We start from the raw sequence: 24,843 nt of genomic DNA on the forward strand, positions 1-24,843 counted from the left end.
GAAGGCACCATTATTGCCTCAAGCGTTTGTAGCGCTAACCATCAGCAGAGGGAGCCAGTGTTCTGGAAGTATTCTAGACCTAGACAGATTTAAGTTTGGCTGTGGAGTGAACTGCTAACTTTGGCCAAGGCTATGAATAAGGTAAGCTACGTTCTATTACGTACGTTTATTAATTAACAAGAAAATTTTATCTGGATGTGCAATAAATACCAACCTAGGTTGAGTATTGCATCTGATTTGTTGTAATGCATCATGATTGTTTAGTAATGCATTATGATAACCACATCAATAATGCGGTTAAAAACAATGTATTTGACATCTTATTTGTTGTTCCCCTTGTTGTGTGGTTTATCTTCCTAACCTTATCAAAAGGACAACAACAAGGGGAACAACAAATAAGATGTCAAATACATTGGTTTTAACCGCATTATTCAAGACACATGATCTCTAAACAATCATGTAGGTTACAGTCTTTTTGTTTTTATAAGTTGTTTCCAAATGGACAGAAATAGAGTCATCCTCAACTGTCCATTTCCCATACACGTGAACTAAACATAAACAAAAACATATGCAACCAGAGAAAGACACTGGTGGCAGAAAGAGTAGGCTATTATTATGCATCACTCTGTCAATAATGGTCCCAAAGCAGAAACAAACCCTAAAATATCTCTGGGTAGACTGGATGCCATTGTCAAGGAAAAGAAAACAACCTGTATGAGTATAAACAAGTAGTTTGGTAAACACATTGTTTTTGACCTATTATGTAGGATTAGTCCTTGCATTTTTCTGAGGCACTGTACATACGAGAAGGCCATTTTTTCATTTAATCATTAAATTAAATGACTTGTTTTACATAGAAATGAAGCTGGATTTAGAAACGGTACAATTCAGCAACCAAATATTTAATTTTGAAACAAAATATTGGAAATTAAGGAAAAATCTGATACTTAGATAATTCTTGAATCAGAATCAGAATCAGAATCAGAAAGAGCTTTATTGCCAAGTGTGCTTGCACCCACAAGGAATTTTTCTTGGTACTGAAGCTTCCAGTGCACATATACAAATACAAATACAACAAGAACACAGTAATACAAATTCTAAGAATGAAAATATATAAAAAATAAATAAAAATAGTATAAAAGTAAAAAAGTAGGGTCACAGTTGGGTTTAGTCTGAATAAACATTTACAGATTATGAACATATTTACAGTATTTTGAGTAGTATGAATAATATAAATATCACCTGAATTAGAGAATATTACACTAGACAGTGGGAGTCTAGCGCATGTTACAGATTATAAACATATTTACAGTATTTTGAGTAGTATGAATAATATAGATATAAATATCACCTGAGTTTATTGCACTAGACAGTGGGAGTATTGCACTTACAGGCATATGCTTTGGGGGGCATGTTAAGTGTTCAGAAGGGAAATGGCCTGTGGAAAGAAACTGTTCCTGTGCCTGGAAGTTCTTGTGGCCAGTGATCTGTGTCGCCGTCCTGACGGTAACAGTTCAAACAGGGGGTGTCCAGGGTGAGTGGAGTCTGTGATGATTTTACCTGCTCTCTTCCTCACTCTGGAAGAGTACAGGTCCTGGAGGGTTGGCAGGGGGGCACCAATAATCCTCTCTGCAGTCCGGACTGTCCGTTGTAGTCTCCTGATGTCCGATTTGGTAGCTGAACCAAACCAGACAGTGATGGAAGTGCTTAAGACAGACTCAATGACGGCTGAGTAGAACTGGATCAGCAGCTCCTGTGGCAGATTGAACTTCTTCAGCTGGCGAAGGAAGTACAGTCTCTGCTGGGCCTTTTTCACAATGGAGTCAATGTGATTTGCCCACTTCAGGTCCTGGGAGATGGTAGAGCCCAGGAACCTGAATGACTCCACTGCTTCCACAGTGCTGTTCATGATGGTGAGAGGGGGGAGTGCTGGGGTGTTTCTCCTGAAGTCCACGATCATCTCCACTGTTTTGAGCGTGTTCAGCTCAAGGTTGTTATAACTGCACCAGACAGCCAGCTGTTCAACCCCCAGTCTGTAAGCAGACTCGTCACCATTTTGGATGAGACCGATGACAGTGGTGTCGTCTGCAAATTTCAGGAGCTTGACAGAGGGGTCTTTAGAAGTGCAGTCATTAGTGTACAGGGAGAAGAGCAGTGGGGAGAGAACGCACCCTTGGGGGGTGCCAGTGCTGATGGTGAGGGTCCTGGATGTGAGTTTCCCCAGTCTCACTAGCTGCTGCCGGTCCGTCAGGAAGCTGGAGATCCACTGACAGATTGTGGATGGCATGGAGAGCTGAGTCAGTTTGGCTGTGAGAAGATCAGGCATGATGGTATTGAAGGCCGAACTGAAGTCCACGAATAAGATCCGTGCATAAGTCCCAGGTCTGTCAAGATGTTGCAGGATATAGTGCAGTCCCATGTTGACTGCATCATCCACAGACCTGTTTGCTCTGTAAGCAAACTGAAGGGGATCCATCAGGGGTCCGGTGATGTCCTTCAGATAGGCCAACACCAGTCTTTCAAACGACTTCATGACCACAGACGTGAGAGCGACAGGTCTGTAGTCATTAAGTCCAGTGATTTTAGTTTTTTTGGGAACCGGAATGATAGTGGAGCGTTTGAAGCAGCAGGGAACTTCACACTGCTCCAATGATCTGTTGAAGATCTGCGTGAAGACTGGGGCCAGTTGGTCAGCACAGGCTTTTAGACAAGCAGATGAGATGCCGTCTGGGCCTGAAGCTTTCCTAGTCTTCTGTTTTTTGAAGACTCTGCTCACGTCCTCCACACAGACCTTAAGCTCAGGTTGGATGGCAGAAGGGGGGAGGAGAGGGGTTGCAGGAGGTGATGGTGGATGTGTGAAGTGCACATCAGGGCGGGTGTGAGGTGTGAGTCTGGGCTTCTCAAACCTGCAATAGAATGCATTGAGAGTGTCAGCCAGTTGTTGATTCTCCACAGATGGGGGGGATGGTGATTTGTAGTTGGTGATGTTCCTCAGGCCTCTCCAGACTGATGCCGGGTCGTTGGCTGAAAACTGGTTTTTCAGCTTTTCAGAGTAGCTTCTTTTAGCAACTCTGATCTCCTTTGTCAGTTTGTTTCTGGCCTGGTTATACAAGATTTTATCCCCACTTCTGTAAGCATCCTCTTTGGCATGACGAAGCTGTTTGAGTTTCCCAGTAAACCATGGTTTATCATTAGTGAATGATAAGAATGTCCTGGTAGGAATGCATGTATCCTCACAGAAACTGATATATGATGTTACAGTATCTGTGAGCTCATCCAGATCGGTGGCTGCAGCTTCAAAAACAGTCCAATCAGTGCAATCGAAGCAGGCCTGTAGATCCTGCTCTGCTTCGTTGGACCATCTTTTTACAGTCCTTAATACAGGTTTAGCTGATTTCAGTTTCTGCCTGTAGGTCGGTATAAGATGAACCAAACAGTGATCAGAGAGCCCCAAAGCTGCCCGTGGGACGGAGTGATACGCATTCTTTATCGTGGTGTAACAGTGGTCCAATATATTACTGTCTCTGGTAGGACATGTAACATGCTGTCTGTATTTTGGCAGTTCACGGGAGAGATTTGCTTTGTTAAAATCCCCAAGAATGATTAAAAGAGAGTCTGGGTACCTTTGTTCCATTTCAGCTATATGTTCAGCCAGCTGTTGTAGCGCCGCGCTCACACACGCGTCTGGAGGAATGTAAACATTCGCGAGAATGAATGAGGAAAACTCCCGCGGCGAGTAGAAAGGTTTACAGTTTATGAAATGCACCTCTAAATTAGGAGAGCACATCTTCTTCAGTGTTGTTACATCTGAACACCAACTTTCGTTAATGTAGAAACACAATCCACCACCTCTCGTTTTCCCCGTTAGTTCCGCGATGCGATCCGCTCGGAACAGCTGGAAGCCCGGCAGATGTAGTGCGTTGTCCGGTATGGCTTCACTCAGCCAGGTTTCAGTGAAGCACAGAGCAGCGGAGTTTAAAAAGTCCTTATTAGTGCGGGTGAGGAGAAGAAGTTCGTCCATTTTGTTAGGAAGAGATCGGAGATTCGCAAGATGAATACTGGGTAGTGCAGTGCGGAGGCCGCGCTCGCGGAGTTTAACCAGCGCGCCGGCGCGCTTCCCGCGTTTGCGTCTGACCGCGCGTTTTAACAACACCGCTGCGCCTCCAACGAGAATGTCCAGTAAAACGTCTGAGTAATCAAAATCTGTAAAAAACTTGTCTGGTGTGTGTTTCCTAATGTCCAGAAGTTCGTCTTTGGTGAAACTGATAGGAAAAGAATGACTAAACGCAGAACAAACGAACAAAAACAACACAATGACTGGAGAGCTCCACACCGAGGCAGCCATCCGCGGCGCCATCTTGAATGGAAATAATGGTCATATTATATAACAATTGCAGTAAGCATTTTCTCTCTTACACTCACCAAATGCTGGTGGATTTCAGTCACTCCTACTATCCACTTTGGCTGGTTGAATTTTATATATAATATTTTCATTTTTATTTTTATTTTGTAGTCTTTTATAAAGGCATCTGAAATAATAAACTAAGTGCAATGTAGTGTTGTCAAAGAGGTAAATTTTTCGATACATATCGATACTGAAATATATGAAACGCTTAATACTCATTTTCTGCAGAATAGATACACGATATCAGCTGCGCTTTCTCGCTCTATCTCATCTCTTCGACAGCGAGTTACACACAAACCCGCCTCCCCTCACTCACTCATTTCATTTGCTCCGGATGAGTATTGTTGTTACAGGGCTTGAATTTCGGCGTGAGATTGCGCATATTGCACATCATTTTACTCATACCCGTAGATTTTGTGCTCACACTCAAAGTGCGCGCACATAAAGCCATCTCTCAGTCCTAAATAGAGTTCTTTCTCGCTGCTTATTGCGCTTAAACGGTCTTGGCAAATATTCACGTGAATACAGTCAGTTATGATTTAAGTGAACGTAAACAGTTGAGATTAAGAAAGAAAATGCATGTGTAATGGTAATGGTTCCTAGCCTGGCTAACGTCAGACCTCGTCTCATTGAGACGTGGTCTGGGAACCACATGTTCATTTTCTCGTATTTGAGGCGTGGTTTACGAATGCCCAGAGCCGATTATTGGGCGCTACGAATGTCTATCAAATGCGCCTGTACGTAGCTCATAGCCAATCGTTTCAATATTACCAGATGACGTATGTAGAGCGTCAGAAACTCGACGTGGAAGAAGACGAAATAAACTTGCGTTCTAAACTACTTAGAACACTATCTAAGGCTGCATCGAAAGGTAACTTCACGTCTGATCCCATGTTGGATCCATAGATATAAACAAACTGCTTCGGTGTGTCGCATAGACGTCGTCATCGTCTTGCTGCTCCCTCCCCGTTCTGTGATTGCTTCCCTTTTTGAGGGGAAAAGCTGGTCCATGGTGTCCAGGCTGCCTAGCAGCGTGAATAAAATCGCGCTGTGCGCAAGGCAGCATGGGGAAACCCAGGCTAAATGGATCCATGCGTCAGGAATTAAAGGGATAGCAGCCTAATATACCGCCTGCCAAATAATGAGATAATATTAAAAATATCTATATGGCAGTTTTGCCCCATGTCAAAATTGTGGCCAGTGAAAATGCTGAGTGGCTAGTAACTTTGGAGAACCACTAGCCACAGTAGCTGGTGAGCAAAAAAAGTTAATGTCAAGCCCTGGTTGTAACAATGGCATCTGTGGATGGATATAAGATTCATTGAAACCAAAGGGGTTTAAACCATTACTAAAACAAGGTCAAGACTTAGCAGGTAGATAGCATGCATGAAAACAGAGCACAAGGTCAAAGAATAGACTACGATAAACAATGCATGATAAGGGAAATGTGAATGCTGGCCTGAAATTGAATGTTTTGACTTGAGATAGACTAAAGATGAACACTTAAGATCAGACACAAATCTGGATATGGAAGACATTTCAAAACTTGCATCAAAGTCCCTGATGCAAAATACTGTGTTTAGGATGGAAAAATAAAACCCTGTATTTAAAGGGGTCAAACTGTTTGTGGGTATGTAGTTATGATTCAAGCTGGACACAAGACTGTACGGGTAACTGTAGGTGAGTGGAGGCTGGCAAAGTCATTGCATTCAACTTTTTCTTGTTGGGTCCTTTTCTGAGATTTCGTTGATAATATGTGTGTGCATTTTTTAATGCTTAAGTATAGCATGCAAATAGTTAAATAAAAAAGCATATAGAATTATTCATTTAGGTGTTGCCAAAACGTTTTTTTGAAACAGTTTGTTGCCAAAACCTTACTAAGCTCACAGGTGTAACATTTTTGTTGATGTGTATAATGAACATTTATGAAATGTTATGTAAGACACTTGTAACTGCATTATTGGTTTCTCTGTTAACTTCAACAATTGTACTGCTGTTTTCATTCGTGAAATGACCTCAGGATTTCTTTTTGTCCGTTGGCTGGCTGTCGGTAATTCTCTGAATGGTTTAACCGTGAATTTGGCATAGTGACATGATTAGTATGCATCTGCTGTTAATAATATGCAACGGCCAGAACAAGGAGTACTAATCTAACAACGGTAACCATGTCAGTGGTGGCGCATTACACACAAGCCTATCAACTCATTTTAAAATGTTCTTAACCATATGTTTATTGGTATTGAAGGAAATGTATGCTATGTGACTAACTTTCTAACTGAAGGCTTTAAAAAATGTTTGATCCAGTGGCTGTTTGCCAATTGCTGGAGCAAAACTATCTTATAGCATTTTAATTATAACCAGTAGAAAAGGCTAATCATAGGCATTGTGAAAGAAAACTGTTAAGATGTGAATGATATGGAGGTTGTTTGAAATGACACTAAAATTTATTGAAGAAGCCGTTTGAATGAATTAAATTCATTTAAAAAAGTAATTTTAATGGAAGTGTCAAAGGTAGCAAAGATTTCTATTCCTTTCTGCTGGAGAGAGCAAAGGCCAAAGCTAGAAATATCCCAATATTCTTCAGCCAGTAAAAGCTGTCCGTCTTATCATTGTAAAGTGCAGATTTTATCAGTTGATGAAGCTCTTTCCATAAATCCCCACACCTAGGAAAGAGTAGTGTGATATTTATAGCTGAAGATGAAGGGGTGGGTAGCAGGGTCCAGGGTGGGAGGAAGGGGTCTTCCTGAAATGATCAGGTTGTTTCGAGCAGCAGAGCCACCAGCAGGCTGTGTGTGTGTGTGTGTGTGTGTGTGTGTGTGTGTGTGTGTGTGTGTGTGTGTGTGTGTGTGTGTGTGTGTGTGTGTGTGTGTGTGTGTGTGTGTGTGTGTGTGTGTGTGTGTGTGTGTGTGTGTGTGTGTGTGTGTGTGTGTGAACGCTGCCAAAGATCATCTGCAGCTTTGCTCTTTTGGCCTGCAAACCCTTATGTTGAAACGGAGAAAGACCTTCACATTTGTATCTATCCATTTGTCAGCAATACATTTACATAATGCTAGTTTGGAGTGATGCATTAAAGTTAGAAAATGGGATAACAATGTGCTGTGCGCGCACACAAATTGGGTCTGTACGTTTTTTTTAAATATATGCTTTATATGTGTTTAATATGCTCACCAAAGCTTTTATTTGATCAAAGATACAGTAAAAAAGTTACAAGTTAAAATAACTGTTTTCTATTTTAATATATTTTAAAATGTAATTTTTTTCTGTGATGCAAAGCTGAATTTTCAGCATCATTAATCTTCATTAGTCTTCAGTATCACATGATCCTTCAGAAACCATTCCAAGCCAGATTTGTATGTTCATTTCTGAAATACATAACTTAGACAGTTACCTCTGATAACAGATCACTCTAAATTATAATGTGGACTCATGCATTTTCTGTAAAGCTGCTTTGAAACGATGTGTATTGTGAAAAGCTTATTGAGTTAATATGCTGATTTGGCACTCAAGAGTTATTATTATCAATGTTGTATTGCTTCATATTTTTGTGAGAAGATACATTTTTTCTTTGATGAATAGAAAATTCAAAAGAGCAGAATTTATTTGAAAATCTTTTGTAGCATTATAAATGTATTTACTGTCACCTGTGATTAAATTAATGCATCCTTGTTGAGTAAAGGTATTAATCTCTTTCCAAAGAAAGAAAAACACTGACACCAACTTTTTAAATAGTGTGTGTGTGTGTGTGTGTGTGTGTGTGTGTGTGTGTGTGTGTGTGTGTGTGTGTGTGTGTGTGTGTGTGTGTGTGTGTGTGTGTGTGCGCGTGGTATTCCCAACGTTATGGGGACAAGGATAGAAATACCAGTAAATTTTGAACTTATAGGGACTTTTTTGATTCACATGAGGAAAATAGCTTATAAATCATACTAAATTAAGTATGATATGAAAATCAAAGAAATTCTAGAAAGTTTTCGGTGATGGGTAGGTTTAGGGGCAGGGTTAGTGCAAGGGGACAGAATATACAGTTTGTACAGTATAAAAACCATTACATCTATGGGAAGTCCCCATAAAACATGGAAACCAGTGTGGGGGTGGGGGGTGGGGAGCAAACAGTTTGTCTTGTAACAAAGAAAGCGCTACCCGATGAACTCACGATTATTTTGGATGCTTCTTATTCAGAAACAATAACTTCCGACAGGCCACCTTAGTGGCTCCGACGTCCCCCGTCCCCCATTCTTTCATGTGAGTTTCCTGTCTTGTGGCGCGCCACTGGACCTTAAACAAGGAGCCTGATCTGGCTCTCGTCCCATTCAGGAATCAAGACAGTGGGCGCATAGTCATTCTCTATTTACTATGCAGATCTCCCTCTTATTCTCACACTCTCTCTCTTTCTTTGCATTGCCAAATTCTGGCTGTCTTTGTTTACTAGTAAAGGGGAGGGGGGTTGTCCTTGGGTCTTCCTCCCACACATAACCCCCCTCTCATTTTGAATCATGGCAAAATCAATGACAGGGTCCAAGCCTCGGAGTCACTATGCCGGGACTGTCCCGCCCTCTCCCCCTCCTCATCCATGACACATGTTCCACAGCACGTACCTTGTCTCTCCCTGCTCTCGGTTTGGCTCAGGCAAAGCAAACAGTGGTTTGATCAAACAAGACGACAAGTGATTCTGAAAGATTTCTAGCTATGACAACAAACACAGTGTCTGTAGGCAACACAGATCTTGTCTATGTGTATCCAATCACTTTATTATTGTGATGTTTACTAAAACAGAGGAAATAATATACAGCGATATCCAAATTGTGTGAACCATTTTTTGTGAACTGCAGAGCAATGACAGATAACACAATGACTCCAAGGCTTTAGGCTTTTTTGAATAGTCTATCTATCTCTCTATCTATCTATCTACAGACTGAGCACAAATAATTATGGGAGTGTTTAAAAGCAGCTGCCTATCAGTGAGTACCGAATTGAGTCGAAATAGTCTTGGTTATTGGACCCAGAGTCCGTCTGTGCCTATTGATTCCCGACCCACACCCGCACCGCAAATGACAACGTAAATATTATTTCACCCGTTACATCAAAGATTAGCGGTTCACCCGTCAGGTATCTGACCGCATGCAGGACTCTGCTATGATGACCCCTGTTGAAAGCACCTACAATGGGCACGTAAGTATCAAAACTGAACCTTGGATCAGTGGAAGAAGATTCAGTTCAATTCAATTCACATTTATTTGTATAGCGCTTTTCACAATACACACCATTTCAAAGCAGCTTTACAGAAAATGCATGAGTCCACATTACAATTTAGAGTGATCTGTTTTCAGAGGAGTTATGTATTTCAGAAATGTACATATACAAAATCACAGTTAGTGAAAAGGGTATTAATTTAAACAATGTAATGATTTAATGCAGAAACAATGAAGCAATGAATACTTGTTTGTTAACAAATGATTATGACATTTAGGTAGGTGCATGTTGATTCAGAGTTTGCGTCATCTGAAGTCTTCGCGAGGTTGGCACCGTCTCTTCATAGGTGTTGGGCATCTGAAGTCTTCATAATAGGCTGGATCCAAACTGGAGCTGACAAACTCTCTAGTTACCTCAGGATGGGCATCCCAAGATAAAACAGAGAAGCAAATAGAAAATAATTAGGGTAGCTGCTGTTCATACCATTAAGCAAGAATAATTATGTGCATTTGATCTGATATAACTGTATAAGGTTAGGAGATGCATTATATGAATGCTAGGCTAAAGAGATGCGTCTTCAATCTAGATTTAAACTGGGAGAGCGAATCTGAGCCCCGAACATTATCAGGAAGGCTTTTCCGGAGTTTAATGTTTCAGAGCCAAATGTGAAAATGCTCTGCCTCCTTTAGTGGACTTAGATATTCTAGGTACTATCAAAAGCCCAGAGTTTTGTGACCTTAAAGATCACCTGGTCCGATGAATCCTGTTTTCTTGAACATCGCGTAGATGGCTGTGAACGTGTGCGTCGTCTAAGTGGGGAAGTGAGGGCACCAGGATGTACTGTGTGATGACAACAAGAAAGTGGAAGGAGTGCGATGCTCTGGGCAATGTTCTGCTGGGAAATCATGTGGATGTAAATTTGACACGTGCCACATACCTAAACATTGTTGAAGAACCCTTCATGACAATGGTGTTTCCCGGAGGAAGTGGCCTCTTTCAGCAGGATAATGACCCTGCCACACGATCAGGAATGAAGAGTTCAAGGTGTTCCCCTGGCCTCCAAATTCCCCAGGTCTCAATCCAATTGAGCCTCAACAAGTTCGATCCATCAGCGGGTTGGCGCTGTTTTGGCAGCAAGTAGTAGAGGACCAACAGCATATTAGCCGGTCATAATGTTTTGGCTCATCAGTATATACAGTCATTGTCAGAATTGGCCAGGACCTCGGGCTGAAAAATAGGTCCACAATTTCAAAGATCCAGCACTATATTTAATAGTGGACATGGGGTACCATTTATCCTTCTTTGCACCAAAGCCATCTTGTGTGTTTGCTGCCAAAAAGTTATTTATTTTCATCTGACCATAGAACCCAGTCCTGGTTGAAGGTCCAGTAGTGTCTGGCTACTGAATTTGCTGGAGTTTGTTTTTGAATGAGAGCAGAGGATTTTTTTTCTTCTTCCTTGAAACCCTCCCAAACAACATTAACATTTGGTGATATAGGTGCTGTTTGAAACAAAAACCAAAAAGAATTGAGACTTTTTGACCCCAAGACTTAACTAATTTCTGCAATCCTCCAGCTGTGATCCTTGGAGAGTCTTTGGCCACTCAAACTCTCCTCTTTGCCTTGCATTAAGACAATATAGACAAGCATCTTCTTGCAGGCAGATTTGTAACATCTTTAGTTCCCATGCTGATGACTTGGGTCTGTGGTGGAGTAGTGAGTTTGATGTGTTAAACTCGAGGTTCTGTGGGGTGCAGACTGGACTGATTCCATTCCTAGAACTTCCGAACAAATGGGTTTTTGGGGTGCGGACTGATTGGGCAGTGAACCTGAGGTTACCCCGTGAGTCAGTCCTAGAGCTCCTCCTGTCCGATTTTAGGGAAAAATCGGGTCCATCGGAGACGTCCAATAGATTTCTTAGGCACCGAAATAACACCACAGACACAGTTTAATCACCATGGGAAAATCTCAGAGTAAAAGGAGTTGTGAAAAGTATGATGCACCGGTGTTTTGCCAGATGAGAAGGTTATCTATGTATCATCTTTTTACTCTTTTAATTCATTTTATAACTGTATCATATATCTCTTTTAATTTATTTTATAACTGTTTTAATTGAATTGAATTGCCATAGTGTATGAAATGTGCTATATAAATAAACTTGCCTTGCCTAGTTGATTGGAACTTCTTAATCTTAAAATGCGCTTTGATGGACTTCAAAACATAAACAGCCATTCAGTGCCATTATAAAGCTTGGAAGAACCGGGACATTTTTTAATATAACTCCGGTTGTGTTCGTCTGAAAGAAGAATGTCATATACACCTAGGACGGCTTGAGGGTGAGTAAATCATGGGGTAAATTTCATCTTTGGGTGAACTATCCCTTTAATGCCCTGATGGTGGAAATGAGAATGTTCAATGCTTTAGCTATTTTCTTAGCAGTCTTTTGCTGCACATCAGAACTATATTCTTAGTTTTGAATATATGGCTTTCAATTCTGGTTTTACTCATTGTGATGAATGCTTAAGGGAATTTGACCATTGTGTTTCCTCATATTTACATACTGGACAATATAACAATTTCGTGTTCCTAGTCACCCTGGTGTGCCAAAAAAAAACAACAAAAAAAAACCGTAAATATGATTGAGAATGTATTTAAGAGATATTTTACTCATAAAACATTTTAGAGATGCATTTAGATTGTGGCCAACGTGTTTTGGAGAAAAACATTTATTTCATAATGTGATTTTCCCAACACTTTCAAATGTTTTACTTCAATGATACATTTGTGCATATACACTATATATATATATATATATATATATATATTAATATTAATTAGGGCTCTCAATAGTTTTTTTAAATTGCACACTTATCATGAAATTAAGCATAAACCGTTTATCTTGAGTTGTGTAAATGCACACAAACACAAAGATGAAGGTTAGCAGGCAGTCTGTAATAAATCCACAGATAAACCCATACACGGAGAACAGCAATCCAACACAACCATACAATAGACAAGACCCTGACAACAATGAACAGAAACAAAGGAACTTGAGTACACAGTGGTTCGAATGTTGACTGATATCTTATAAAGATGTGATAATATATAGTTTATACTCTTTATTATATACAGAAATGGACCATGGTGAACATATTTAGACAGATTTTGAACCCTGTTTTGTTTTCAGACAATTTAATATAACTTTCAAAAAGGTCCAGTATGTTACTGCCACACGTCAATGGCAGCTGTCACACTTGCTAGGCGACAAGAACAATCATCCGTAGGCTAGACCGTCCCATTTAACAACGCTCGGTCTGACTTTCGTGGCCTTCAAAAGCATGGCCTTTGAAGTCCATGTCCTTCGAAGGATGCAGCCTCTGAATTGGGATGCAGCTAGTAGTGGTTGCTCACGCTGTTGTCACATTCACGTTCAGTTTGTTTTGTTTTCATTCAGTCACGTGTTTCCTTTGTCTATTTTCCCGCCACTTATGAGTTGTCATGGTTACTGATGTGATTAGTCTTCTTAGTTCAGCTGTGTCTCCTTATTAACCTTGTTTTACCACTACTTAAGTTTCTTTGGTCCCTCGGTTCATTGTTGGTTGTTGTCTGTGCACTTTCGTATGATGGCTTGTTATTCTGAGTTCATAATAAATCTTATGTGCTTTTATAATCATCTTCATCTTCTGTGGATCAAAGCGTTACAGCTGTAGAGTTGCAGCCACTGGGATATAATAATATTCATAGATCTAGCCTATGTGACGTGGTTGTGCATGATTTGGCAATTAGGGAGCCTATACACCAGCCTATACACACATAAACATGTCTAAAAATGATCGGGAGGTCGGGAGGAGCTCATAACGTTCTCGGCTTGTAATTCCTCTCACACAATGCGAGCCGCGACCAAACAAGCATCAGCCATTTCCATGCGATTTCTCCCGAGAGAAAAAAATCGCCTGCGAGCTCTTAAGACAGCATAAATCGTACAGCTACAAACTCCTTACAGCTTACAACTCCTTACAACTTACAGACTCCTGACTTCTAAGATCATCTAACTGCGTGACGTAAATTACGTTAATGAGGCAATTTCAAGTGCTAAAGTAATTTATTTGCGTAAAATTATTTTAATGCGTTAAAGATTTTGATCGCATGCGTTAACAACATAATGTTGACATATATATATTTTGTTAACCATAAAATATTCTTATATTTGGAAAATGTTTATACAGACCCTTTCCAAAAAATTAGAATATCATGGAAACGTTTATTTCTTTCCATAATTCCATTCAAAACGTTAAACTTCCATAGATTATAGATTCAGGGCCCACAACTTAAACGATTTCAAGTATTTAGTTGTTTATTTGTACATAATTTGGGCTTCCAGCTCATAAAACCCACGAAAAAAGTTAATAATAAACATATTACATGAAATCACACAGTAATTACACAGTGATGCCATGGTCATTGATCCAGGTTTTGGTTCTTTTGGCAGTGTGGGCAGGTGCAAATCCTGCTGGAAAATGAAGGAAGCATGAAGTGCTCTGGAAATGTCCTGGTAGACGGCTGCGTTGACTCTGGATTTAATAAAGCACAGTGGACCAAAGTCCTCTTTTCTGATGAGAGCAAATTTTGCATTTCATTTGGAAACCAAGGTCCCAGAGTCTGGAGGAAGAATGGAGAGGCACACAATCCAAGATGCTTGAAGTCCAGTGTGAAGTTTCCACAGTCTGTGTTGGTCATCGGCTGGTGTTGGTCCACTGTGCTGTCCACTCAACGCAGCCGTCTACCAGGACATTTTCAGAGATTTCATGCTTCCTTCAGCAGACAAGCTTTATGGAGATGCTGACTTCATTTTCCAGCAGGATTTGCACCTGCCCACACTGCCAAAAGAACCAAAACCTGGTTCAATGACCATGGTATCACTGTGTAATTACTGTGTGATTTCATGTAATATTCTAATTTTTTGAAATCCTGTTTTCGTGGGTTTTATGAGCTGGAAGCCCAAATTATGTACAAATAAACAACTAAATACTTGAAATCGTTTAAGTTGTGGGCCCTGAATCTATAATCTATGGAAGTTTAATGTTTTGAATGGAATTATGGAAATAAATATTCAAATTTTTTGGAAAGGGTCTGTACATAGAGAGGTTTTCATATTGACTATCCTTAGAACTGATTGAAGCTGGGCCTCATATCCTAATACATACATTGTACAACTGTTGCCCAAACAACCTCTATCCAGCCCTGTCACCCTTCAACAAACAGACCTGGTTGAAAGAGCATGCAAGATAAAAGTAACCAATTAAACTATGGAGACACTAAAAAGGAACTTCCAATTGACTCAACATGAACATCATTTTAATTCAGTCAATTTTGGCTGTAAGTAGTAGACAAAATACATAGAGATTCTGTTTTGAATGCCCTCTAGATATGTATAGATAAACTTTATTGATCCCTGAGGATAAAATCAGGATCTTTGAACTCTGGACACTCTCTGTCTTCCCAGAGACCTAATATGTTTTCCTGGACAGACTCGTATCTTCCTGGATTACACTATTCTGTGCCAGCTACTAAACCCGTTTGAAGTATAATATTTATGGCTGTCTGAGCCAATAGCCCCGTGGGCAGCGCTCTGACACGTGGAGCGGTTGTGCTTTGGGTGACTTGAGTTCGAGTCCCAGCTTGTGGACGTTTCCTATCCCCCCCTCTCTCCCACTTCACTTCCTGTCTATCTATACTATACCAAGAAAGGCAAAATGCCAAAAATAAATGATATATGTATGTTTGTCCATTTACCAGAAAATATAAAGTAGTTCTGATACATTTTCCCTTTGATCTTAGATTGTAGAAAACTTTTCACACTGACAAACCTTGCAAGGTTTGCAAGGATTTATATTGTTTTTCAGTTCATGTTAAACTCCAAATGGCATCTGAAAGAACTTTGAGAAATTCTCAATTCGGTCTGCAAATTAGATTGACTTGATCAGCACAGATTTTATCGATACATATGTTCCTAAAGCCTAATCCTGGAGAGTGGTAAAAGTAAACAGATTTTGCTGTTCACAATGGAGGGTGATGTTTAAGTTCTCCTGGTACTTAATTAATATAAATTTAAGAAATGGAGTTGATGTGGTGAAGGGATTCTGGAAGAATTGTCCCACAGGTGAGGTAAGTGACTGCTAATATATATCCAGGATTAGGATAAACTTGAATGTTTTTTTTATTTTATTTTTTTATAGTCACAAAACAACTTTCCCAGAATGTTTTTTTTCTGACTGTTACCCATTTAGATTTAATTCTTGGGTTTTTGGCTTTTTAATTTATGTGAAGATAGTCCCCCTGTATAAAATTGATCAAAAGTGACAGTAAAGACATTTATAATGTTACAAAAGCTTTCTATTTCAGATGATGTTCTTTTGAACTTTATTCATCAAAGAATCTTAAAAAAAAAAAAAAAAATGGTACACAACTGTTTTCAAACTTGATAATAATAAGAAATGCTTCTTGAGCATCCAATCAGCATATTATAAGGATTTCTGAAGGATCACAGTAAGGACTTGAGTAATAATGCTGAAAATTCAGCTTTGATCACAGAAATAAATTACATTTTAAAACACATTCAAAGAGAAAACAGTTTGTAATAATATTTCACAATATTTTGGATCAAATAAACACAGCTTGGGTGTGCAGAAGAGACTTATTTCAAAAACATTAAAACATCTTCCTGATCCCAAACTTTTGAACGATGTGGACAGGACCTATACTTCTAATGAATATGAAGATCTGCCTCCCTGATCCCTGAACAAAATGACCAACCTTTAATACAAAGCACAAAGGGGTACATAATTGTGACTATTGTTTCATTTCTTTGTATTACCACCTTACCTGGAAGTATGCCAAGTGGAAAATGCAGTTAAAAGATCATTGTAGAAATTGCATTGAGAGGAAGCCCTTTTTAGTACACTGTTTATTTTAGCCTACTTTGAGAAACCAGATATTATGTGAGTAACAATGAAAGACTAATTCCTTCCAAAACAGGAAGTTGATCTGATAACTATCACGAGACTGTTATATTTAATTTTTTATTTTCAAAGTCATGGATTGAAAATAAATAAATAGCTAAGCATTACGGAACCGATGAGTGCTGACAATACCTTAAAAAGCTTTGGTTGCAATTAACGGGCTATAGACGGAGCTATGGACAAAACGGAGAGGATCCTGTGAGGACTGGATTCTGAGATGCAGATAACCAGTGAGTAAATTCAACGACCTCAGCCTTTTTCTTTTTTTCTTCAACATTTTGTAGTTGTCTCGTGGATGACTGGTCCATTCTCCACCTCTGACATTAGTGAGAGCGTTCCACCTTTTCTGCTTAATCGCTTTCGTGGAGAGAGGGGGCATTTACATTCATAGAAAGCTTGCCAAATAAGCCTGACTGATCTGAGTACGTGCCTCCTGGGAAGGGACGGTGTCATTGTATTTGATCGCGTGTGCGTCCCACAGAGGACTTGAAGCAGCGCGCCGGGCTGGATGCATCTGTGCTCCAGTCTCTCCATGTCTTTTGCGCCACCAGTCGAGCTGTCTTTGCGCGATATTTGTCATTTTTAATCATGTGTTTGAAAAATGCCAAGTTGCTTTGCGAATGTTTCACGGTTCAGGTAAGATCCTTACGCTTTTACAAAATTTGGCTTTACATGTGCGCTTAGCAACAAGTGGAAATCTGTGTTTTTGTTGCAATGCAATGAATAGCAAGCAATACGTTAATCGTTTACTGTTTATCAATGCATAGGGCAAAATGCAAATATAAACAAAAAAAATATATACTTTTTTGTTTTAACTGGTATTATTAATAATTTGAAACTACGAAAGTGAGGATGTAAGTGAAAGTGAATTGAATGGTGGAGCAAATCATCACTGGAATTATAATACGAAAAAAAAAAAAAATGCTCATATTCTCATAGTGATCAATCAAATTGGATTTTAATTGGTAAACATGAAAGGTATTATTCATAAAGGGGGTTGTTTTGAGCTATCAGTATTTCTTGTAATGAATTTGTGTTGGAATTTCCCATGCATGACCTGGCATCTTTACAAGCATGAGCTTTACATTACAACGAGAGCTGACTCACTCTGTGACTGTGTAAAAGTGCTGCATCATCAGAAGTTGACAATAGACTAGCAAATTCATTCTGAAAATGAGAGTGACTTTGCAGAAAAAAAGCTTGTAGACAGATCGGATGTTCACAAATGACTTCTCTAGTGGTTTCCCCTGCAAGAAGGGAAAAGAAAGTTATCACAATGTACACACACACATATATATATATATAGGCTACAATATTACATTTTTAAGAACAAATTGTAGATTGTACCATTGTAGATTGTAATTTAACCATTTTAGGTTTAATTGTACTTTCCTGTACAATTGCATCAATGCCATACAATTCCATAGCCGAAGTCCAATTTAATGAAATATTATTATTATTTTAATGAAGTGTTCACACAGTCAATGTATTTGATGAAAAAAATCGAATTTACATTTTAAGGTCAAGGTCCTTGGTTTTTACCAAGGGTAAAACTCACCACTTTGACAGTGCTCTCTCTTGCAAGGCAAAAAATAGACTCTAGTTGTTGGCATTTAGTGTTGGCACTTCCCCTGTTACCTTTAACATTGGCTATGATCCTAACTTCAAGCCCTTAGACACTCGGTGTAGTTGGCGGTTCCCTCTGCTGGAGAGTAAGGCATGTGATATAGTCTCTCCCCCTCTTTCTGCTGCTATCCTTTAGTCATTGCAGTGAGGTATGTAAGCCTTGTGTTTGTGCTAGGATATGGAGAGTTAGCAGCACATTCTCCACTGAGTGATTCTCTTTAACTCAACCTCTTGCCTCTGGCTGTTTAAATCTAAGGCCCTATAAACGAGTGAATGATTTGTCTTTTCATGGCTTAATTGTTGTAATTTAAGTAGCCCCTTGAAAACCTAATCAACTTCCTTCATTCCTCCTCTTAAACTAAAATTCTCAATTATATTGATTTCACTCTTATTGACAATTATTTATACTTTTTTATTACATTTTGTAACTCAATTAAATGTGTATATGATAACCCACTAATAGTGTGTACTGTGTACACTACCGTTTAAAAGTTTGGGGTCAGTAAAGTTCGTTGGGACAAACTTTTATGTTGGCTTGACAAAGCCTTGTTTGAAAGTTTTATTATGTTTTTGATCGTCCGATTAATGAAAATCGTAAGTCTGATCATTTAGAAAATAAATAGCAACCCAACAGGCCTGACCCGAGTTTGGGTGGTTGTAGCTTGAAATTCCTAGAAGGAGATACTGTTTAAATTTAGCTTACTTTCTCAAGCTAACATAAATATATTAAAGATAGAAAACAGTTGTTTTAAATTGTAATATACAATGCAACATTACGTTTTTACTATCTTTTTTTGATCAAATAAATGCAGCCTCGGTAAACTGACTCCCACTGAGTCCTAACTTTTATAGTGTGACTAAAACAAATGTGTATACGGGGGCCTGCAACTACACCTCGTCGTTGCTGGGTCACTATAACTGAATGAAAGATGGACGTGGCTGTTTAAGTGGCTACATGTAATTAAATTACGTGACTGTAAAATGTTGGAGGCTTGGTCAGATGAAATGTAGCTGTTAGGGATTGGCTGATTACTTGGTGGACGTGCGTTCTGCAGCATTCAGACAGACTCTGTGTGTTTCTACAGCAGTTCTTGGTTTTTCCATAGGTCATGCTGTCAACAGAACCTCTGTTGCTTTCGTGACAAGACGCCATTCTCTGCCAAGATCAGCAGTAAAGTGATTTGTCAAGCTGAGGCCAGCAGAAAAACTTGCAAAGAAAAGAAAGAAAATTCTGATTCTGAAAATTTTGGCCCAACTTTGAGTGTTTCATGTGCTCAAGATCAGAGCATCTCCAGAGGGTACATCCGCTTTGATCAGAGTCCTGTTGCGTCATAGCCTGCTAAAGCTGAAAGAGTGCATTCAAAAATGTTCAATAAGAAATAAATGTTGTTCAATCACACGGCCAGCTGCATAGGATGAATCCTTATTCACTCAGTGCTGATCTGCCCTAAAAGTGGACAAGCAATGTCGAACCTCAAGGCTTGAGCTCGGCAGAGTAAAGAGAGGGACGATAGGAAAAGATTAGAATTACAATTTGTTGCCACTGCAAATATGTATTTTTATCATTTCATTTTTGCTTTGACTCAGACAATAGGTTTCTGACACGCATGTGATAGAGGATTAAAGTTTGCAGACCAGACACACACAAACACTCTTTCTGTGTAATCCGTCTCTTTATTCCAGATAGACAGTATAGTCGAGCGTTGTGTGGGTGTTGTCTTTTTCCTTAGGATTTTTTCTTCTTCTTCTTCTTCTTCTTCTTCTTCTTCTTCTTTCAATTGCTTTAATCTTGACCTCTTTTACAGGTCAAAATGTTGGTTACAGGTCTTATTTATTAGCTTGTTTGCCCAAGTAATGTTTTACAGTGGTTTGTTTATTTACAGATGGCTATTTACTGCACACACATCATGAAAATAATGGCATCTGTTGGTGTCTTTCAGAGAAGTGGCGTAGTGTAATCTCGGGATTGTCCTCGTCTGTCGGTGCGGTGTGAATTTGCCTTTAAAGGCCACTTCACAGACGACGACCAACAGCAACAGACACTTTGTGGGATCAGTGGTTTTCCCCTGTCTGCGGCTGTTGCTGTTGGTCGGCACTTGTTTTCACTGATTGAAAGCTGAAATCGCCATTTGTCGGGTTTTGTCATGTGAGATCAAGTGACGGTGCCGTTGATCTGTGTCTGTCGATGCTGTGTGAATTTGCCTTAAGAGTCTTGAAGTCACTGCTGGCGTCTATAAAACCCTCTACACACACCTTGGCAATAGAATCGTCATTGGCTATTAAATTTTTTTGTTTACTCGCCAGACTGATGTACTATATATATATATATATATATATATATATATATATATATATATATATATATATATATTCAGTACTGTGCAAAAGTATTGGGCATGTTAATATCCCCCTATAGTCTTAGGCATATTTATATATTTTGCTGTGTAGTGTCAGTAGGAAATATCAGTTTACATTTCCAAACATTCTTTTTGCCATTAATTGAAATAATCCAGTGAGATTTGTGTATGCACAAGGAGTCTTTCTTTGACACAATTGAATTGAATTGAATTGAATTGAATTGAATTGAATTGAATTAAAATGCTGTAAAGTGAGAATGCTTTCAAAAATAAAATCACAAATTGAATTTATTTATGACTTAACTTCTATTAACTAATTCAAATCAATATATGGTGTAACGCCCCTTTGCGTTTAAAACGGCTTTTGTCCAGGTACACTTGCGCATAGTTTTTCAGGTAGCTTTGCAGGAAGGTTTCTTCAAGCATCTCGGAGACGTTCCCGCAGTTCTTCTTCGTGTGTTGGTAACCTAGTTGGCTAACAAAGTTTTTGGGAAACGCACCCCTGGAATCTGTTTGTCCTGACTTGAATGCTATAGTCTCTTGCTAGAGAGTATAAGTGTAAAAGTGCTGGCTTTTTTTTAAATCTCATCTAAAGATTGAATTCGTTTATAACTGATCTTCATCTGTTCTGTGTGTGTCAGGACTCTTTGCCTTACTGCTGATGGTGCTGGAGTGGACCCGTCCAGGCCTGTCCTCCCCATTACGCCCCATCTGCGACCTGCGCGTCCTCGACCACTACATTAAGGAGGCATGGGATGCAGAAGCTGCTATGGTGAGTGACATTCACATGACGGCTAAAGCTGTTCATTAGAATTTCACATGGGACACATTCTTGCGTTCCATCTGTGCAATTTTGATCTTACACAGGGTCAAGCTAATTCTCAGCGTGTGAATGTTCTTGTTATCGCAGAGAGCGTGTAAGGATGATTGCAGCAGTGCAACAAACTTCACTGTTCCTCTGACCAGAGTTGATTTTGATGTCTGGGAAGCGATGAATGTAAGTTACATGAAGCTACTGTTGTGAAGATTGGAATATAAAATAGTCATTTCCAAAATCAATACCATTATAAATAACATATTTAACACTGCATGTAGTTTTAATATTCCTCTCTTCTGTATGTCGCTTCAGATAGAGGAGCAAGCTCAGGAGGTCCAGTCAGGCATTCACGTGCTGAACGAGGCCATCAGCTCATTACAGGCATTTAATCAGACTGACGTGATACAATCCAACATAGATGCAACTATTAGAAACATTGTCAGCATCAGACAAGTTGTGCGAAGTCTCAGCATACCGGTGAGTTACACAGAGTCTCTCCTGCTCACCAAAGCTGCATTTATTCGATTCTTGTTACAAGGTGTAATATAAGTCTCAGGTTTTCCCAGTATGTGTCTGTGAAGTTTCAGCTCAAAATACCCCACAGATCATTTATTATATCATGTTGTTAATGCCCATTTTTGAGTGGAAGGAAAAACATGCTTTCTTCTAGCATTTATCTTTAAAGCAATAGTTCACTCAAAAAAGAAAATTCTGTCATCATTTACTCACGTTGTTTCAAACCTGTATGAATATCTTCCTTCTGCTGAACACAAAAGAAGATTTTTAGAAGAATGTTGGTGGAACAAACAGTTGATGGACCCCATTGACTTTCATAGTATTTTTTTTCTGACTGTCCTAACCTAATAAAAATACATTTATTTAATACTAAGTATACTACAAACCATTAGCATGTTTACTGACATATTGCTTGAGAATGACTGACATAAATATTATATTTAAACTTTACTCGGAGCACTTCTTTATTGCACAATGCACATTTATTAATATTAAGCCTATAATGTGTTTTAATATCACTATTAGGAAGGATAGTATGATCTCTGTATAATATCAATCTTTAAATGCAAGATTTTTAAAGTTCACCTAAAGTACTTGCAATAGTTTCACTTTAGCACAATCAAATATACTTAAGTATTTCTTTAGTTGGACCTATTCCCGGATAACTAAAGTGCATTAAGTGTATACAAAATTTAGCAGACTTTAAGTATACCAATTTAGTATACCGAAAAAGTCAATGGCAGGGAATTTATATTAAGTACATAAATATGTAAATGTATTTGTAGTATACTTAGCATAAAATAAATGTATTTTAAATACATTTTAGTATATTTATTTTTCATAGGGTTATTACAATTTAAAATAACTGTTTTCTATTTGAATATATTTTAAAATGTAAGTTATTCCTGTGATCAAAGCTGAATTTTCAGCATTATTACTCCAGTCTTCAGTGCCACATGATCCTTCAGAAATCATTCTCATATGCTGATTTGCTGCTCAAGAATAATTATCGATGTTGAAAACTGTTGTGGTTAGAAAAATTTGTTTTCTAGGTTCTTTGATGAACAAAGTTCAAAAGAACAACATTTGTTTGAAATAGAAATCTTTTGCAACTTTTGATCAAATAAATATGTCCTTGCAGAATTAAAGTATTCATTTCTTTCAAAACAACAAAACAGTCGGCGCCGATAGCCTCGTGGGCAAGTGCACCAACATGTAGCGCCGTCGTGCTTCAGGCAACCAGAGTTCGAGTCCCGGTTCGTGGACCTTTATTCTGTCATCGTTTACTCACCCTCAAGTTGTTCCAAACCTGTATGAGTTTCTTTGTTCTGCTGAACACAAAGGAAGAATGTTTGTAATCAACAGATCTCAGTCCCCATTGACTTCCATAGTAGGAAAAATTATATACTATGGTAGTCGATGGGGACTGAGATCTGTTTGGTTACAAACATTCTTCCAAATATCTTCCTTTGTGTTCAGCAGAACAAAGAAACTCATACAGGTTTGGAACAACTTGAGGGAGAGTAAATGATGACAGAATTTTCATTTTTGGGTGAACTATCCCTTTAAGTTAGAACTAAATTTGGCAGATGCTTTTTTCCAAAGCAACATACTGTACAGTCCATACAAGCTATACATTTGATTCAATATGCATACATTACATCTACATTTCATCAGCTTGTCTGTTCCCTGGGAATCAAACCCCACAACCTTGGCTTTGATTGCTTGCGTCATGTCATGCTCTACTACTCAAGCTACGGGAACAGGAAAATGGATGTTATGCTAATCAAGTGCAGTGTACTACAAACTTATGTCAGCTTCAGGAAGAGAGCATGTTCGTCACTTTGATTGTGTCATAGTGTTACATAAAAACAAGCAGCAACTATGGGACTATACTCTAAAAAGTCTGTTAAAATAGGGTCTTTATATGAAGGAATTTGTCCGGATTTAGTTTTTTGTTTTTTGTGTGTGTGCACATTTTTTAATTACTCGTTGTATTGTGTTGTGTTTTATGGTTAAAGAAAATGTACATAAACTTAATGAAAAATATTCTGGCAGAAAATTACCAGTACCTCTTACAATTTTCTACTGATTTTTTTCTTTTCTTACAGTGAATACAGAAAGATTGCTTAAAATGTAAAATCTTGAATTTGTGTGTCTAAAATGTAAAACTGTCACAGAATATTTGAGTCAGTATTATTTTAATTTTATTATAGTTTTATTAATATTAATAATAGAATTTTTTACTTTTCATGCAAATGTTTTTGCTTAATTTTTTTGTAATTTCGTTGTATGCTTTTGTCATTTTATTATTATTTTTTAACCTATTTTGGTTTATTTTTATTTTATTTTATTTTTATTTTTTATTTATTTCCAGTTAATCATTTTAGTGCTTCAACTTAAAGAGGACCTATTATACCCTTTTACAACATCTTGATTTTGTTTCTGGGCTCTATTAGAAGAGGTTTTCATTGCTTGAATGTTTAAAAACACCTTGTTTTTCACATATTTCCCATTGTTGCAGCTCCTCTTTTTCCAGTCTGTCAGTAATGCTCTGTTTAGTTCCTGTCTCTATGAAGCCCCTCCTTCTGAAAAGTGCAGTGTGCTTAAATGTGTTTAGGCCATGCCACTGCCCGTTTCAACACACTAATAACTAACTCAACCTGGCCTCATCCCTTTATTCTGCGATTGCTTTGGGGTGGGAATTATCTAAATGAGGAACATTGTGACATGTTTGTTCCTGGAAGAAAACTCAAGACTACAATGGAGGCTTTTTTAGGGAGTTCAGAAACAGTGACACTGATATAGAGAATAACTCCCGCTGGAGGGACTTTGTGCTTTTGGCCTTTTTTATGCTCAAACAGCAACATTACACACTAAAGAAAGTTGAACATTTTAAAAAGCATTATAGGACTCC

At 38.7% G+C, this 24,843-nt stretch overlaps 1 protein-coding gene across 2 annotated transcripts in view; it reads left to right on the top strand.

Moving 5' to 3' along the window:
- The window catches only part of epoa (erythropoietin a), a 25,848-nt gene continuing 1,005 nt past the window's right edge, over positions 1-24,843 (top strand). The window contains exons 1-4 of one of the 2 annotated variants that reach the window (XM_084403520.1): positions 1-141; positions 21,235-21,365; positions 21,504-21,590; positions 21,723-21,887. In XM_084403520.1, coding sequence (XP_084259646.1) covers positions 21,255-21,365; positions 21,504-21,590; positions 21,723-21,887 — 363 coding nt within the window. In that variant the 5' untranslated portion in view covers positions 1-141; positions 21,235-21,254. Of the gene's footprint in view, positions 142-17,070; positions 17,247-21,234; positions 21,366-21,503; positions 21,591-21,722; positions 21,888-24,843 lie in introns of those variants that run through there. The other variant, XM_084403519.1, reaches the window with a different exon arrangement.

This window comes from Rutilus rutilus, assembly GCF_951802725.1.
Source record: "Rutilus rutilus genome assembly, chromosome: 3".
Lineage (NCBI taxonomy): Eukaryota > Metazoa > Chordata > Actinopteri > Cypriniformes > Leuciscidae > Rutilus > Rutilus rutilus.